This window comes from Lipotes vexillifer, unplaced genomic scaffold (genome assembly GCF_000442215.2).
Source record: "Lipotes vexillifer unplaced genomic scaffold, Lipotes_vexillifer_v1.1 scaffold164, whole genome shotgun sequence".
NCBI lineage: Eukaryota > Metazoa > Chordata > Mammalia > Artiodactyla > Lipotidae > Lipotes > Lipotes vexillifer.
In genome coordinates this window covers 4735630-4747789 of record NW_006789313.1, presented here as the reverse complement: position 1 = coordinate 4747789, position 12160 = coordinate 4735630, and the positions used below count along the sequence as shown (strand labels likewise).

At 45.9% G+C, this 12160-nt stretch overlaps 1 protein-coding gene across 1 annotated transcript in view; it reads left to right on the top strand.

The window, feature by feature from the left end:
* The window catches only part of OSGEP (O-sialoglycoprotein endopeptidase), a 7356-nt gene extending 3562 nt beyond the window's left edge, over positions 1-3794 (top strand). The window contains exons 4-11 of the mRNA XM_007462544.1: positions 1132-1227; positions 1364-1413; positions 1560-1638; positions 2681-2746; positions 2859-2949; positions 3188-3263; positions 3364-3462; positions 3593-3794. Of these exons, the coding sequence (XP_007462606.1) occupies positions 1132-1227; positions 1364-1413; positions 1560-1638; positions 2681-2746; positions 2859-2949; positions 3188-3263; positions 3364-3462; positions 3593-3632 (597 nt within the window). The 3' untranslated portion in view covers positions 3633-3794. The remainder of the gene's footprint in view (positions 1-1131; positions 1228-1363; positions 1414-1559; positions 1639-2680; positions 2747-2858; positions 2950-3187; positions 3264-3363; positions 3463-3592) is intronic.
* The last annotated feature ends 8366 nt before the right edge of the window (positions 3795-12160 follow it).

Here is a 12160-nt window from a genome sequence, read left to right as displayed (position 1 = left end):
ACCGAAAAAAAAAAAAAAAAAAAAAAAGATGAAGCACACATTCCCGTAAAAATGATGTGGCAACTTTAATGGGTAGAGAGCAAATAACTGGTTGAGGCCTGAAGGGTATCGTACAGGGTTACGGACTTGGGTTGTGGAAAGTATCAGTGGAAGCTTACAAGAGTTTATGGAGATGACCAGCGATGGAATTTTCTCTTCTTTTCCTCCTCCCTTTTGAAGCCTGCTTAGGTGTGAAAAACAGAAGATGATGGGTAGGGAAGTGTAGATGACAGAAGTAGAAAGGCAGAATTTTTTTCTTTCTTCTTTTGTTGCCAGCTTTTGACAGTAGAGTAAGAGCTACATCAGAATGGAAGAAAATCCCTAGCAGCACCAGAAAGGGAAAGGGACTTATGGTCCTTAGGAAGTACTCACTGTCAGCAGTACGGAGCATATGTGTCAGTGGGTGATAAATACTCTCTGTGCTAGAAGCTGGTCACATATGAAGAATGGACATAAGTTGGTTGCCAGTGCTGAGTTGGATGGGCCATTTGTCTGACCCAGAATGGGGTTTTTGAGTTTTGGGTTTTTTTTGTTGTGTTTGCTGCACTGAGTGACTTGTGGGATCTTAGTTCCCCAACCAGGGGTTGAACGAGCACCTTCAGCAGTGAAAGAGCAGAGTCCTAACCACTGGACCACTAGGGAATTCCCTGGGATTTTTGAGTTTCTTTTAACTCTACCTTGGTGGTTTCCAAATACCACCACCCTGGTAGGATAACCTAGAAGAACTCTGGTTTCCTGCTTCCAAGAAGGAAAGCCTTCCCTAGTACACACTGTCTAGACTGCTTCTAAAGGAATATTAGGAAACTCCAAGCAAGAAAAATGCATCCAAAGTGATAATTTGCTTCTCCCCTGACCTAGACTACCTTCTGTAGACTAGGAATCTCCTCTGGGAATCCTTGAGGTATATATAGACTTATCAGATAAGCGCTATTAAAAAGTACCCATTGAGGGTTTGGGAAAGTAGTTTTTCCCATTGCTTATTGCTTTTTGGAAGCTCTAGTGACCATGTTGATCCTCTGCTGTGTTCTTCCCCAAAGCCAAATGCTCCTCTTTACAGACTTGAGGTTTCATGGACATCCTCATCACCCATAGGTGATTGCGTATTCAGAACATCGTTACCGCATCTTTGGGGAAACCATCGATATTGCTGTGGGTAATTGTCTGGATCGTTTTGCTCGAGTGCTGAAGGTAAGCCATTGAGGCTACAGAGAACATAAGATGTGAATGTATTTGGGGAGAGCCATGTAAAAGGAGGAGGAAAGTAGTAAATTAGCTTCTTATGCCTCCTGGATACCTGACTTCATCCTCTTTTTCATTCTGCTAGATTTCCAATGACCCAAGTCCAGGCTACAACATTGAACAGATGGCAAAGCGGTAAGGGGAATAAGGTGGAAGGAGGCTGACTGGTGGGGCACCAGGGATTTCCCTGTATATGTGTTAATGAGGTTTGGGAGGGCTTTGGAGGGTGAGCAGCCAGCTGACTACAGGCTTAAGTGCCTCATGTACTCACTCCCACATAGAGGCAAGAAGCTAGTTGAGCTGCCATACACTGTAAAGGGGATGGACGTCTCATTCTCAGGCATCTTGTCTTTCATTGAGGTGAGTGTGGGAGAGGTGAGGAGATGGGCACTTCTCATGCTTTTTAATGAAGCACATGTGTTTTGCTCACCAGTGTATTTTCTACATATAGCATAGTACTGGCCCATGTTAGATGCTGAATAAATTCATTTAGCAAATATTTATTAAACATCTTTTGTGTGCCAGGTGCTGTTCAAGGCAATTGTGATACAAGATGGAGCAAAATAAAAATCCCTGCCTACTTGGAGCTTGCATTTCATGCAGTGGGGGTGGAAGACAGAAAAAGAAACAAAAAAAAAAAGAAGAGGGGAAATAATAAAATAAAAACACATATATATGGAATTTAAGAAAAAAAAAATGTTATGAAGAACCTAGGGGTAAAACAGGAATAAAGACAGAGACCTACTGGAGAACAGACTTGAGGATATGGGGAGGGGGAAGGGTGAGGTGTGTTAGGGCGAGAGAGAGACATGGACATATATATACTAACAAACATAAGGTAGATAGCCAGTGGGAAGCAGCCGCATGGCACAGGGAAACCGGCTCGGTTCTTTGTGGCTGACTGGAGGGGTGGGATAGGGAGGGTGGGAGGGAGGGAGACAAAGAGGGAAGAGATATGGGAACATATGTATATGTATAACTGACTCACTCTGTTATAAAGCAGAAACTAACACACCATTGTAAAGCAATTATACCCCAATAAAGATGTTAAAAAAAAAAAAAAGGGTCAGATGGGGACAAGTGCTCTAGAGAAATAACTGGGGTAGGGAATGGAGGGTGCCAGGGTAGACATTCATAATTACTGAGTCTTTTTTTAAAGATAATCACAGTATTTTCTTTCTTTTCTTTTTTTAAAAATTTTTTTCCCGTAATTATTGAATCTTGAAAGACTTCTGCTGGTTTTATAGCTTGGTGCCAGTGAAGGGCAAGGTGTCGTATGGGATGTACTGGTAAATTGAATTGTGGTGAAAGTTGGTGATACTCCAAGTGCACTAATTTTTTGCTCATATGTCATCCCCAAACCACAATTCATTGTTTTGTGTGTTTTCCCCTTTAACTGTAGGATGTAACCCAGCGGATGCTGGCCACGGGCGAGTGTACTCCTGAGGATCTATGTTTCTCCCTGCAGGTAATGGAGTGAAAAACTGGGACAGAAAGTTGAAGCTGGAGGAGCTTTTATATAGTAGACAGAACTAAGCTGGGATTGTCTTTGATGTTTTCACCTTGTTTGCCTTCCATAGGAAACTGTGTTTGCAATGCTGGTAGAGATCACAGAGCGAGCCATGGCACATTGTGGCTCCCAGGAGGCCCTCATCGTGGGAGGTGTGGGGTGTATGTATCACTGAACTGTGCTTCTCTTTCCTGTTCGGGGGGATGTGAATCCTCCTCCTGATACTCTAAATCTCTAAGGGTTTGGGGAAATTACTCGTTTTATTTCTTGTCCTGTGCTTCTCACTCCTTGCCCCTGGAATCCCTACTTCATTTTCCTAAGTCAGTGCACATGAGGTGTACAGCCAGACTGTGGAGAAATGGCTAAAAGTAAGCTAACTGTACCCCTACCTCTTTGTAGGTAATATGAGGTTACAGGAAATGATGGAGACGATGTGCCAGGAGCGTGGAGCCCGGCTTTTTGCCACAGATGAGAGGTAAAGGCCCTTTCCCTTTCTTTATTTCTTTTTTTTCCCCTCCAATTACTGTGATTTTCCATGCTTAGATCATGAATTTCATACCTCTTTTCCTTCCCAGATTCTGCATTGACAATGGAGCCATGATAGCCCAGGCTGGCTGGGAGATGTTTCGGGCCGGACACAGGACTCCTCTCAGTGAATCTGGGGTCACACAGAGGTGAGCAGCCCCTTGGAGGAGGTAGACAGGATTAAATGGGAGGTTGGCAAAAATGATCAGCAGGGCAGAGAAGAATGGAAGGTGCTAAGGGGTAACTGTCCACCAAGTTTTTCCTAATTTGTTTTTACAGGTATCGGACAGATGAAGTAGAAGTGACCTGGAGGGACTAACAAGGTTAACAGAATCGGAGTAGATAGCGCCCTACGTGGAGACCAAGGGACCCTGGGCCTTAATCTTTATCCTGACGTAAGAATCCTGGCAAGGCTGTGGATGCCCCTCTCCTATCATTTGAACCTCAAGATGACTCAGCATTAAAAATATTTTTGTTTTTATATGTTGATAATCAACTTGTGTTCAGGAAGGATACACAGTTGGCACTGGATAAATTCTTGTTGATGGGGTGATGGGTAAGGAGGCAAGGGGTCAGAGCGGCACCCTGGCTGACTATGCAGGTTGCCTTGGGAGCTGCTGCTCTGGAGCTAAAATTGAGGGGAATCTCTTAGATATTCTAACCTCTTCTTAGTAATGCTATTATCATTGATACTATTTTAGCATCAGATCTTATGCTAATTGCTTTACATTTATCATCTCATTTAAATTCTTTGAAGTATAGGTACTCAGAATTTCCCTGAAAATAGCCTGAACCCAGGTGTAATTTCATGCTAATTTATAACTCAGAAGTAAAACCATCCCTCTTCCATACACTTAGGCCTACAGACATTTCCATTGGCAGGCTTGAGGGGGCGGGGCCCAGGTATACACATCCTCTCTGAAATTAACAGCCAGTCATTAGCAAAAATCCCACGTATGCTCAACCTTTTCTCTCTATGTTCCCTTTTTATAGTCCTGCTCTGAGCCCTGATTTCTCCTGAGGACTCTGCTGCTTTTAGTAGTGGTGGTGGTTTCTCTCACACCCATTGTACCACTGGACCTGGAGGCAGTGCAAGTGTCCGCATTTTTTCTCATACTATGCATTTTTTAATATTTATTTATTTGGCTGTGCTGGGTCTTCGTTGCGGCATGCAGGATCTTTAGTTGTGGCACACGAACTCTTAGTTGCGGCATGTGGGATCTAGTTCCCTGACGAGGGATCGAACCCTGGTCCCCTGCACTGGGAGCATGGAGTCTTAACCACTGGACTGCCAGGGGAGTCCCTTCCTCATACTATTTTTAAGACTATTCTCTCTCATCTCTAACATACCTCAGCTTTGAAACACAAGTCAGTACCTGTCATAAATCTTGGTGATTTAAATATCCATGTAGATAATCTTTCTAACACTCTGGTCTCAGTTCTTTGCTCCTCCAGTGATCTTGTCCTCCACCCCCACTTCAGCTACTCATTCCCTTGGTCATATTCTAGACCTACCACTACTCCATATCTCAATGTCAAACATCCCATCCTCCCACCATTACTTCCTCTCTTTCCAGTTTATTCCACATGCCTTCATTTCCCTCCTCCCACTAAATTCCAGTCATGAGCCCTTCGTTAAGGGCTTACGTCCCTTGCTTCTCTGGCTTTTGTCACACTCAACTCTTCACCAGCTTTACTCCTAGATCCATGCAGCTGAAAGGGCTAGGAAGAAACAGGTTGACTTGTCTTTAAATTCATTACCATAAAACTTGAGTGAGTCCTTTATGCTACTAGCAATATCCCCTGGTCCTTTTACTTGCCCTTCCGTTTTTTTGGCCATGCTGCATGGCTTGCGGGATAGGAGTCCTAACCGCTGGACCACCAGGGAATTCTCCACTTGCCCTCGCTTCTGATCCCTTAAATCTCCAACATCCCTCATTCTCAGTTTTACTTTGGTAGAAAATAGAAACAATCAGAAAAGGTTCACAAGCTCCTACCACTATACCTACATACCTTCCAGCATTTATACCTGTAAGCTCTGCTTTCTCTCTTATTATTGTATACCAGTGATTCTCACCTGGGACTGAGTTTGCTCCCAGAGGGCATTTGGTTGATCACAACCAAAAGGAGGTGGTGCTGCTGGGTAGAGGCCAGGGATGCTGCAAAATAGCCTACAATGCACAGAACAGCCCTCCACAACAGAACTGTCTGGGCTTAAATGTCATTGGCGTCAAGGTTGAGAAATGCTGCTCTAAACAAACTGTCCAGGGTCCTGTCCAGCCAGTCCCATCATCTGGCTTTCAAGGACATCTTTCAACAGTTCTCCCTCCTTTTCTGTAGCGTCAGTATTCCCCTTTCTCTCCTGGAATATCCTGTTGGCACACAAATATGCTGTCATTTTTCTTACCTTACAAAGACATAAACCTCTCTTGACCCCATTTCCCCTTCCAATTTTCCTGCTCAATTTTTTAAAAACATTTTGTTTATTACTAAGTTTTTAAGTTGAATTATAGTTGACTTACAATATTAGTTTCAGATGTACAGCATAGTGATTTAGTAAGTATTCTTATAGGTTATACTCCACTTAAAGTTATAAAATACTCACTGTATTTCTTGTGCTGTACAATATATCCTTGTAGTTTTATTCTGCTCTGTTTTATAGCAGAACATCTTAAAAGCGTCTTTTCCACTTTCCACCAATTCCCTATTAAGTCCACTGCACCACGACTGTTCTCATCGTGGTCACCAAGGACTTGCACAAACCTAAATCTAATGGCATCTGCTTTATCTTGCACAGGCTATCAGCAGCATTTGACACCCCCTCTTTGAAACATTGTCTTTACTAGGCCTTAGGACATATTCTCTGGTTTGCCTCCTAGTTTACCAAGTACTCTTTCTTAGTCTGCTGGTTTCTCCTCATCTCCATAGTGCTCTAGAGTTCAGTCTTTGGACTGCTTTTCTGTTTACATACATAACTGGAGTGATTTCATCCAGTGTTACACATTAGAGCCATTTCAATGTGGATGACTTCCCATTTTTTTAGCTCCAATCAGGACTTCTATCCTGAATATCTAGCTGCCCTTGGCATCTCGACTTGGATGCTAAATAGGCATCTCAAATTTAACATATACAAAACTGAACTTATTTTCTCCCCAGCTTACTGCTGCAGTCTTTCCTATTTCAGGTAATGACAACTCCATCCTTCTAGTTGTTCATGTTAAAGTGTCTTGGTATTATCTTTGGCACCTCTTTTTCATCTCCTCCAATTCATCAAATCACGTTGACTTTACCTTCAGAATACATCCAGAATCCAATTGGTCACTTCTCTGCTGCCACTCTAGCCCAAGCCAGAATTTTCTGCCTCCAAGATCAGGGGTCCCAAACCCCTGGGCCACGGACTGGTACCGGTTGGTCAGTGGTCTGTTAGGAACCCAGCTGGACAGCAGGAGGTGAGCAGTGGCGGGAGGGTGGGGCGAGCGAGGGAGCGAAGCTTCATCTGCACACACACGCACACACACTCGCACCGCCCCCATCGCTCGCGTTACCACCTGAACCATCGCTTGCATTACAGCCTGGAAAAATTGTCTTCCACGAAACTGGTCCCTGATGCCAAAATGGTGGGGACTGCTGTCCAAGATTATTGCCGTAGCTGGTCGACTTGCTTCCACCATTTCCCTCTTACAGTCAATTCTCAACACAGCAGCCAGAGTGAATAGTGTTAACACGGAAGCCAGATTATGTCACTCTTCTCAAAACCCTCTGTGTTTTCCTACCTCAGAATAAAAACCAGTCCTTTAAAGGCCTGTAAAAGCCTCCATGACCTGCCCCACCCTTCCTCAAGTAATGCTTTGACCTCACTTCCTGCTACTTATCTCCTTGTTCACTCTGCTCCAGCAACATTGGCCTTTTGTTCTTCCTTAAACACTGAAGGTGTGCTGCCCCTCAAGGCCTTTATACTTGTTGCTCCTTCTGCCTGGGAAGCTCTTTCCGGAGGTATAGTCTTTAAGTCTGCTCAACTTTTTTTAGTGAAGGCTTCCTGACAACCCTACTTAAAATTGTACTCTAGGGCTTTCTAGCCCACTCCCCTGTTTTATTTCTCTTCATAGCACTTAGCACCTTGTAATCTAATAGTTGTTTTTATTATGTTCATTGTTTATCTCTTCTTGTTGGAATATAAACTCCCTGAGGGGAGGTGGATCTTGTTTTATTCATTGGCATATCATCTCCCAGTACTTAAAATAGGGTCTGGCACATAGTGGACATTCAGTTAGTATTTGCTGAATGAATGTATAAGCTGATGAGGAACTAAACCAAAGAAATAATCAAAGGACTATAAGGTAAGACTTGAGCCAAAAGATTTTAAAAATTAGGATTACATGAGCTTAGGAAAAGAGGAAGTTTCTGATTACTTACTAAGTAGAAAGTGATGATAAATACTTTTTTTTTTCATTTACAAAGGATAGACACATAAATGGGTTGAAATGCATTAAGGCGTGGAGGTTTAAAGTAGAAACTTTGAGATGGAAGATAGAAGATAAATTCTTTTTTTTTTTTTTTTTTTTGCGGTACGCGGGCCTCTCACTGTTTTGGCCTCTCCCATTGCAGAGCACAGGCTCCGGACGCGCAGGCTTAGCGGCCATGGTTCACGGGCTCAGCCGCTCCGCGGCCTATGGGATCCTCCCGGACCGGGGCACGAACCCGCATCCCCTGCCTCGGCAGGCAGACTCTCAACCACTGACTGCACCACCAGGGAAGCCCAAAGATAAATTCTTGTTGAATATATTTGAGAACAGGAATAATCTGTTTTTCTAGGCTTGGGAAGTTTTCAAGTATGTTATTGCACATTAGCCTCAGGTATTTATTTGTAAGTTTTTATTAATAACATGGGGTGGAATGGATTGTGGAGGAAGGACCTTCTTTGGCACTGCAGCCGCAGTTCGTATTGCGTAGTTGGGGAGTTCTCTCCCTAGGAAGCTTTGGGCTGTTGTAAAATCCTTGTGTGTCCAAAGCTTTGGGCTACCCAAGGGTGGACTCAAAAAACGTTGTGGAGCCAGGAGATTAAAATCTTGGCTCCTTGTGTCCTAAATTATGGACTCCTCTTCCTAGCTGTCTTTCCTCGTGAGTCTCACTAACAGTATAGGGTGAGTGTGTACTTCTGATTTCCACAAATGAAGGCAGTGGGGGATGTCAGGCCCCTAGACAGCATCTCCAGCCAGGTCATGTATAGGGCCCCAGGGCAGGCTGACTGAGGGATCACAGGTAGGCTCCTGTTATGTATGAAATGGAACCTGTTCCTCAGCTTCTCTAGCCATTGGACTAGTCCTACCCCTGAGCTCTATGCCCCTGCAGTTTGAAATCTTCCCAGATTCATGACTGTGAGGGCAGCCATAGGACTTCATGAAGGCATGAATATTTCCATACGACTTTATGAAGGCACATGTGCCACTCTGACTGCATGGTTAGGAAAAGTGAGCAGGGATGAGGTGAGCGCCATTGTCAGTTTGTACTCTGGGACAACTGCCCCCACTTTAACGGCCCTGTTCCTGTATATCTACCTGCTTTTGGTTTGTCTTCAGGTCCTGCTCAGGGATGTAGCTTGAGGGAGCAGGAGTGTTGAGAGAGGTAGATGCCAAGTTCTCCTTTGGTGGTGGCTTCTGCACCTGCTGTAAGACCACCGAGTCTTCAAAAGCCTTTTGGCTACAGAGAAAGGAAACCCCAGATACAGAAGGGAACAGAAAGTATGTCATCCTCTGAAATTTCTGTCCTTGGGGATTTAGGGATCATAGGGCTTCTTCACTCTTTAGTTTTTCTGTTTTGCTGTCCAGCTGGCATTTCTTTCAAACTGGTAACCATAAACCTGTTCAGATGTAGGTAGACATTAGCCACTGTCTCCCCACAGCCAGTACCCCCTGCCACAGAAACTCCTCTTCCATCAGATTTCGGCTCCTCCTACGTGAATCCACTTAAGTCATTACTGTTTTTTGAGCATCTACTCTATGCCGGGCAGTGGGCTAGATAAGATTTATCTCTCTAATCTTCCCCTCTGGTTCACTCACCTGGTACTAATCAGAGAGCCCATAGAGGCAAGACCCTGGCTCTCAACATCTGCCAAAGTACCAGCCATACTGGCACTCTGACCCTAGGCAGCTCCCACTCTGCACACCCATGTCGGTCCTATTTCCTAAAACATCTCAAATCATACAGGAGCCTGGAAATGAGATTTAGGACACACACTCCTTCATGGGAAGAGAACCCCAACCCAAAGCAGTAGGACTGTCTAGGTACCACCAGTGCCAAAGCGGGTAATGGCAGTGTGTTTGCATGGGGTTGGGGGGGACGACCAAATTTGATAATCAAAGAGCATCATACAATTCATTAATGAAACAAGGGATGGAGAGAACCGGTGAAGGAGGGGATGGGGGCCTACCTGCATATAAACTACTTTTAAGATAATTGATGGATGCCTCTGGCTCATTTCATCACCTAGCCCCTCAGAGAAGCGGAAACCAGGGTTCCAGGTCATTCTGCACTGAAGGCAGGAGTGGAGGGCCTTACCAATTGTGGCAGAGATGCCCAGGTAGGAAAGTATGGTCCACGTGATGGCAAGGATGGTTCCTTTGGGGACAGCTGTAGCAGGGTCCTGGGGACAAAAGTTGAAGCATCAGTGGAGAGAGAAGAGGGGTGATAGAGAGTGTGCTCCATGCCTGGACATCCTTGTCACCTTGAGGTCCCTAGGGATACTGGTCCTGGTGAGTACCCCAGTGGCTGAGGAGAAGACGACGGAAAACATACCAAGGAAACTGCCCATGCCCACCGCTGCGGGACAATATTATGAAAGAAAACGCTTTCCATATAAAGGAACAGAGAGAAAAGATGAGGTTTTGAGGAGCACCTCCTGGCTTCCTTTGTTCAGCCCAAATTATTACCCCTCTACCCAGTTTAGTGTCAGTGACTTAGGTTAGGCTGGGAAGCATAAGGGATTTTTGGCCCAGGGACTTAACAGGACTCTGAGTGGTCTGATGGCCAACTTGTAAATGACATACAGAATCAGAAGTTGAGGGTTCTTTTCTGGGGAGGACACATTTCTCAGTCAGTTTCCCACTGTCTCACCTTGGTACCCAAAGAAGCCAGTGGCTTGTTGGCTGGGGTTTGTGGGGAGGAAGTCCCGAGCAGGTAGTTGGTAAGAGAAAGGAAGACCAGGAAGAAGAAGATAATCTGGGCCTGTAACACCATGGGTGACACCACCCCCCTCCACAGAGAGGGAGAAAGCGGGAGGGAAGAAGGGACAGAGACAGACAGGTGAGTGGCAGGTAAGTAGTCCTCCTCCTCCTCCTCCTCACTTTCCTTGTCTCATCTTCACTCTTCTCTCCAATCCTCTCGTGCTCTTTCCTACCAACCTCCTCCCATAAAGGAATGTGGCTAAATGGGTGTCCTTTTCCTTCTTGCCTCAAACTACAAAGCATCCCTTCCCATGCCAGAGGGGTGAATATCAACGTTGTAAATACTGGGAGCAAGAAGCAGGGCATTTCTCATCTGGTAGTCGTGTCTAGTGCTCATCCCAGCAGATCCTCAGGAGTCCTCCTTACTTTCCCCTTCAAAAACTGGCATGTGGAGTCTCTCCCAGCAGAACCGGCTAGTTTCAGGTCTGGGTCCCTGGAAGTCTGCTCTGTCAACTACTCGCGCACACAATCCCACATCTCCCCACATTCTGCCCCTTCCTGATCTGTCCAGCTCTCACTGCCATCCCCTTAGTCTTTTCACCCCCAACTCAATTCCCCCTCGCCTGCCTTGGACTCCCACTCCACGCCTGCCAGTGCCAACGCCTACAAGGATAGTCACGGTCACCAGGCCCACCACCCGAAACTCATTTTCAGGATCCATGTTTGGTAGCTGCACCCCATGCTCCTAGAAGGGCAGAACACAGAGGTAAGGGGTCACAGAGATTTTTTTTTTTGTGGTACACGGGCCTCTCACTGTTGTGGCCTCTCCCGTTGTGGATCACAGGCTCCAGACGCACAGGCTCAGCAGACATGGCTCATGGGCCCCGCCGCTCCACGGCATTGGGGATCTTCCCGGACCGGGGCATGAACCTGTGTCCCCTGCATTGGCAGGCAGACTCTCAACCACTGTGCCACCAGGGAAGCCCAGTCACAGAGATTTTTAATTGGTCCATCTGATTCTTAAAATGACCTGCCCAGGCTGGAGCCATGAAAATGCAAGCTGGGTGGTCAGCTGACTTGAGAAAAGGATGCATGAAGGAAGGGAATGGGCATTACCTTAGAACAGGTCCAAAAGGGTCTCTGTGAAGCCCACTGTATGCACAGCCACAGCTACTGCATAGGAGAAAGCAAATAATATTCCAGTGGAACTGCCAAGCTCCAGACCCAGGCTGTGCAAGACAAGGAAGTAGGTACCACCTGAGAGAAGAGGAAAGAAGAGTCAATCAGTCTCACCAACTCCCAACAGGACCGGGGGCCCTAAGAGGTCATGGAGTCACAACAGACTCACCAGCCTTGACTTTGCCATTGATGGAGATGGCTGAGATAGACAGGCTGGTGATAGTAGTGACTGAAGCCGACAGCAAGGTAACAAGCGATCTGAGCCCTGGAGTGGGATGGGAATGGGGCTCCTTTAATTCACTGAGGCCGAGTCCCAAATCCCTTCCTACTGTCTAGTAGAGTGCTGAGCCCACACCGATGCCAGCCTGAGCAGTGATCCAAGGCAGCTGCAGGTAGAGGAGGATGCCCCTGATCATCAGGGAGGGAGGAGTCAAGGTCACCCTCATCCCTTTCCTCTCACCCTCAGAGGGACCCTTGAGACTGTCCTCTGGAGCGAAGTTCTCTTTCC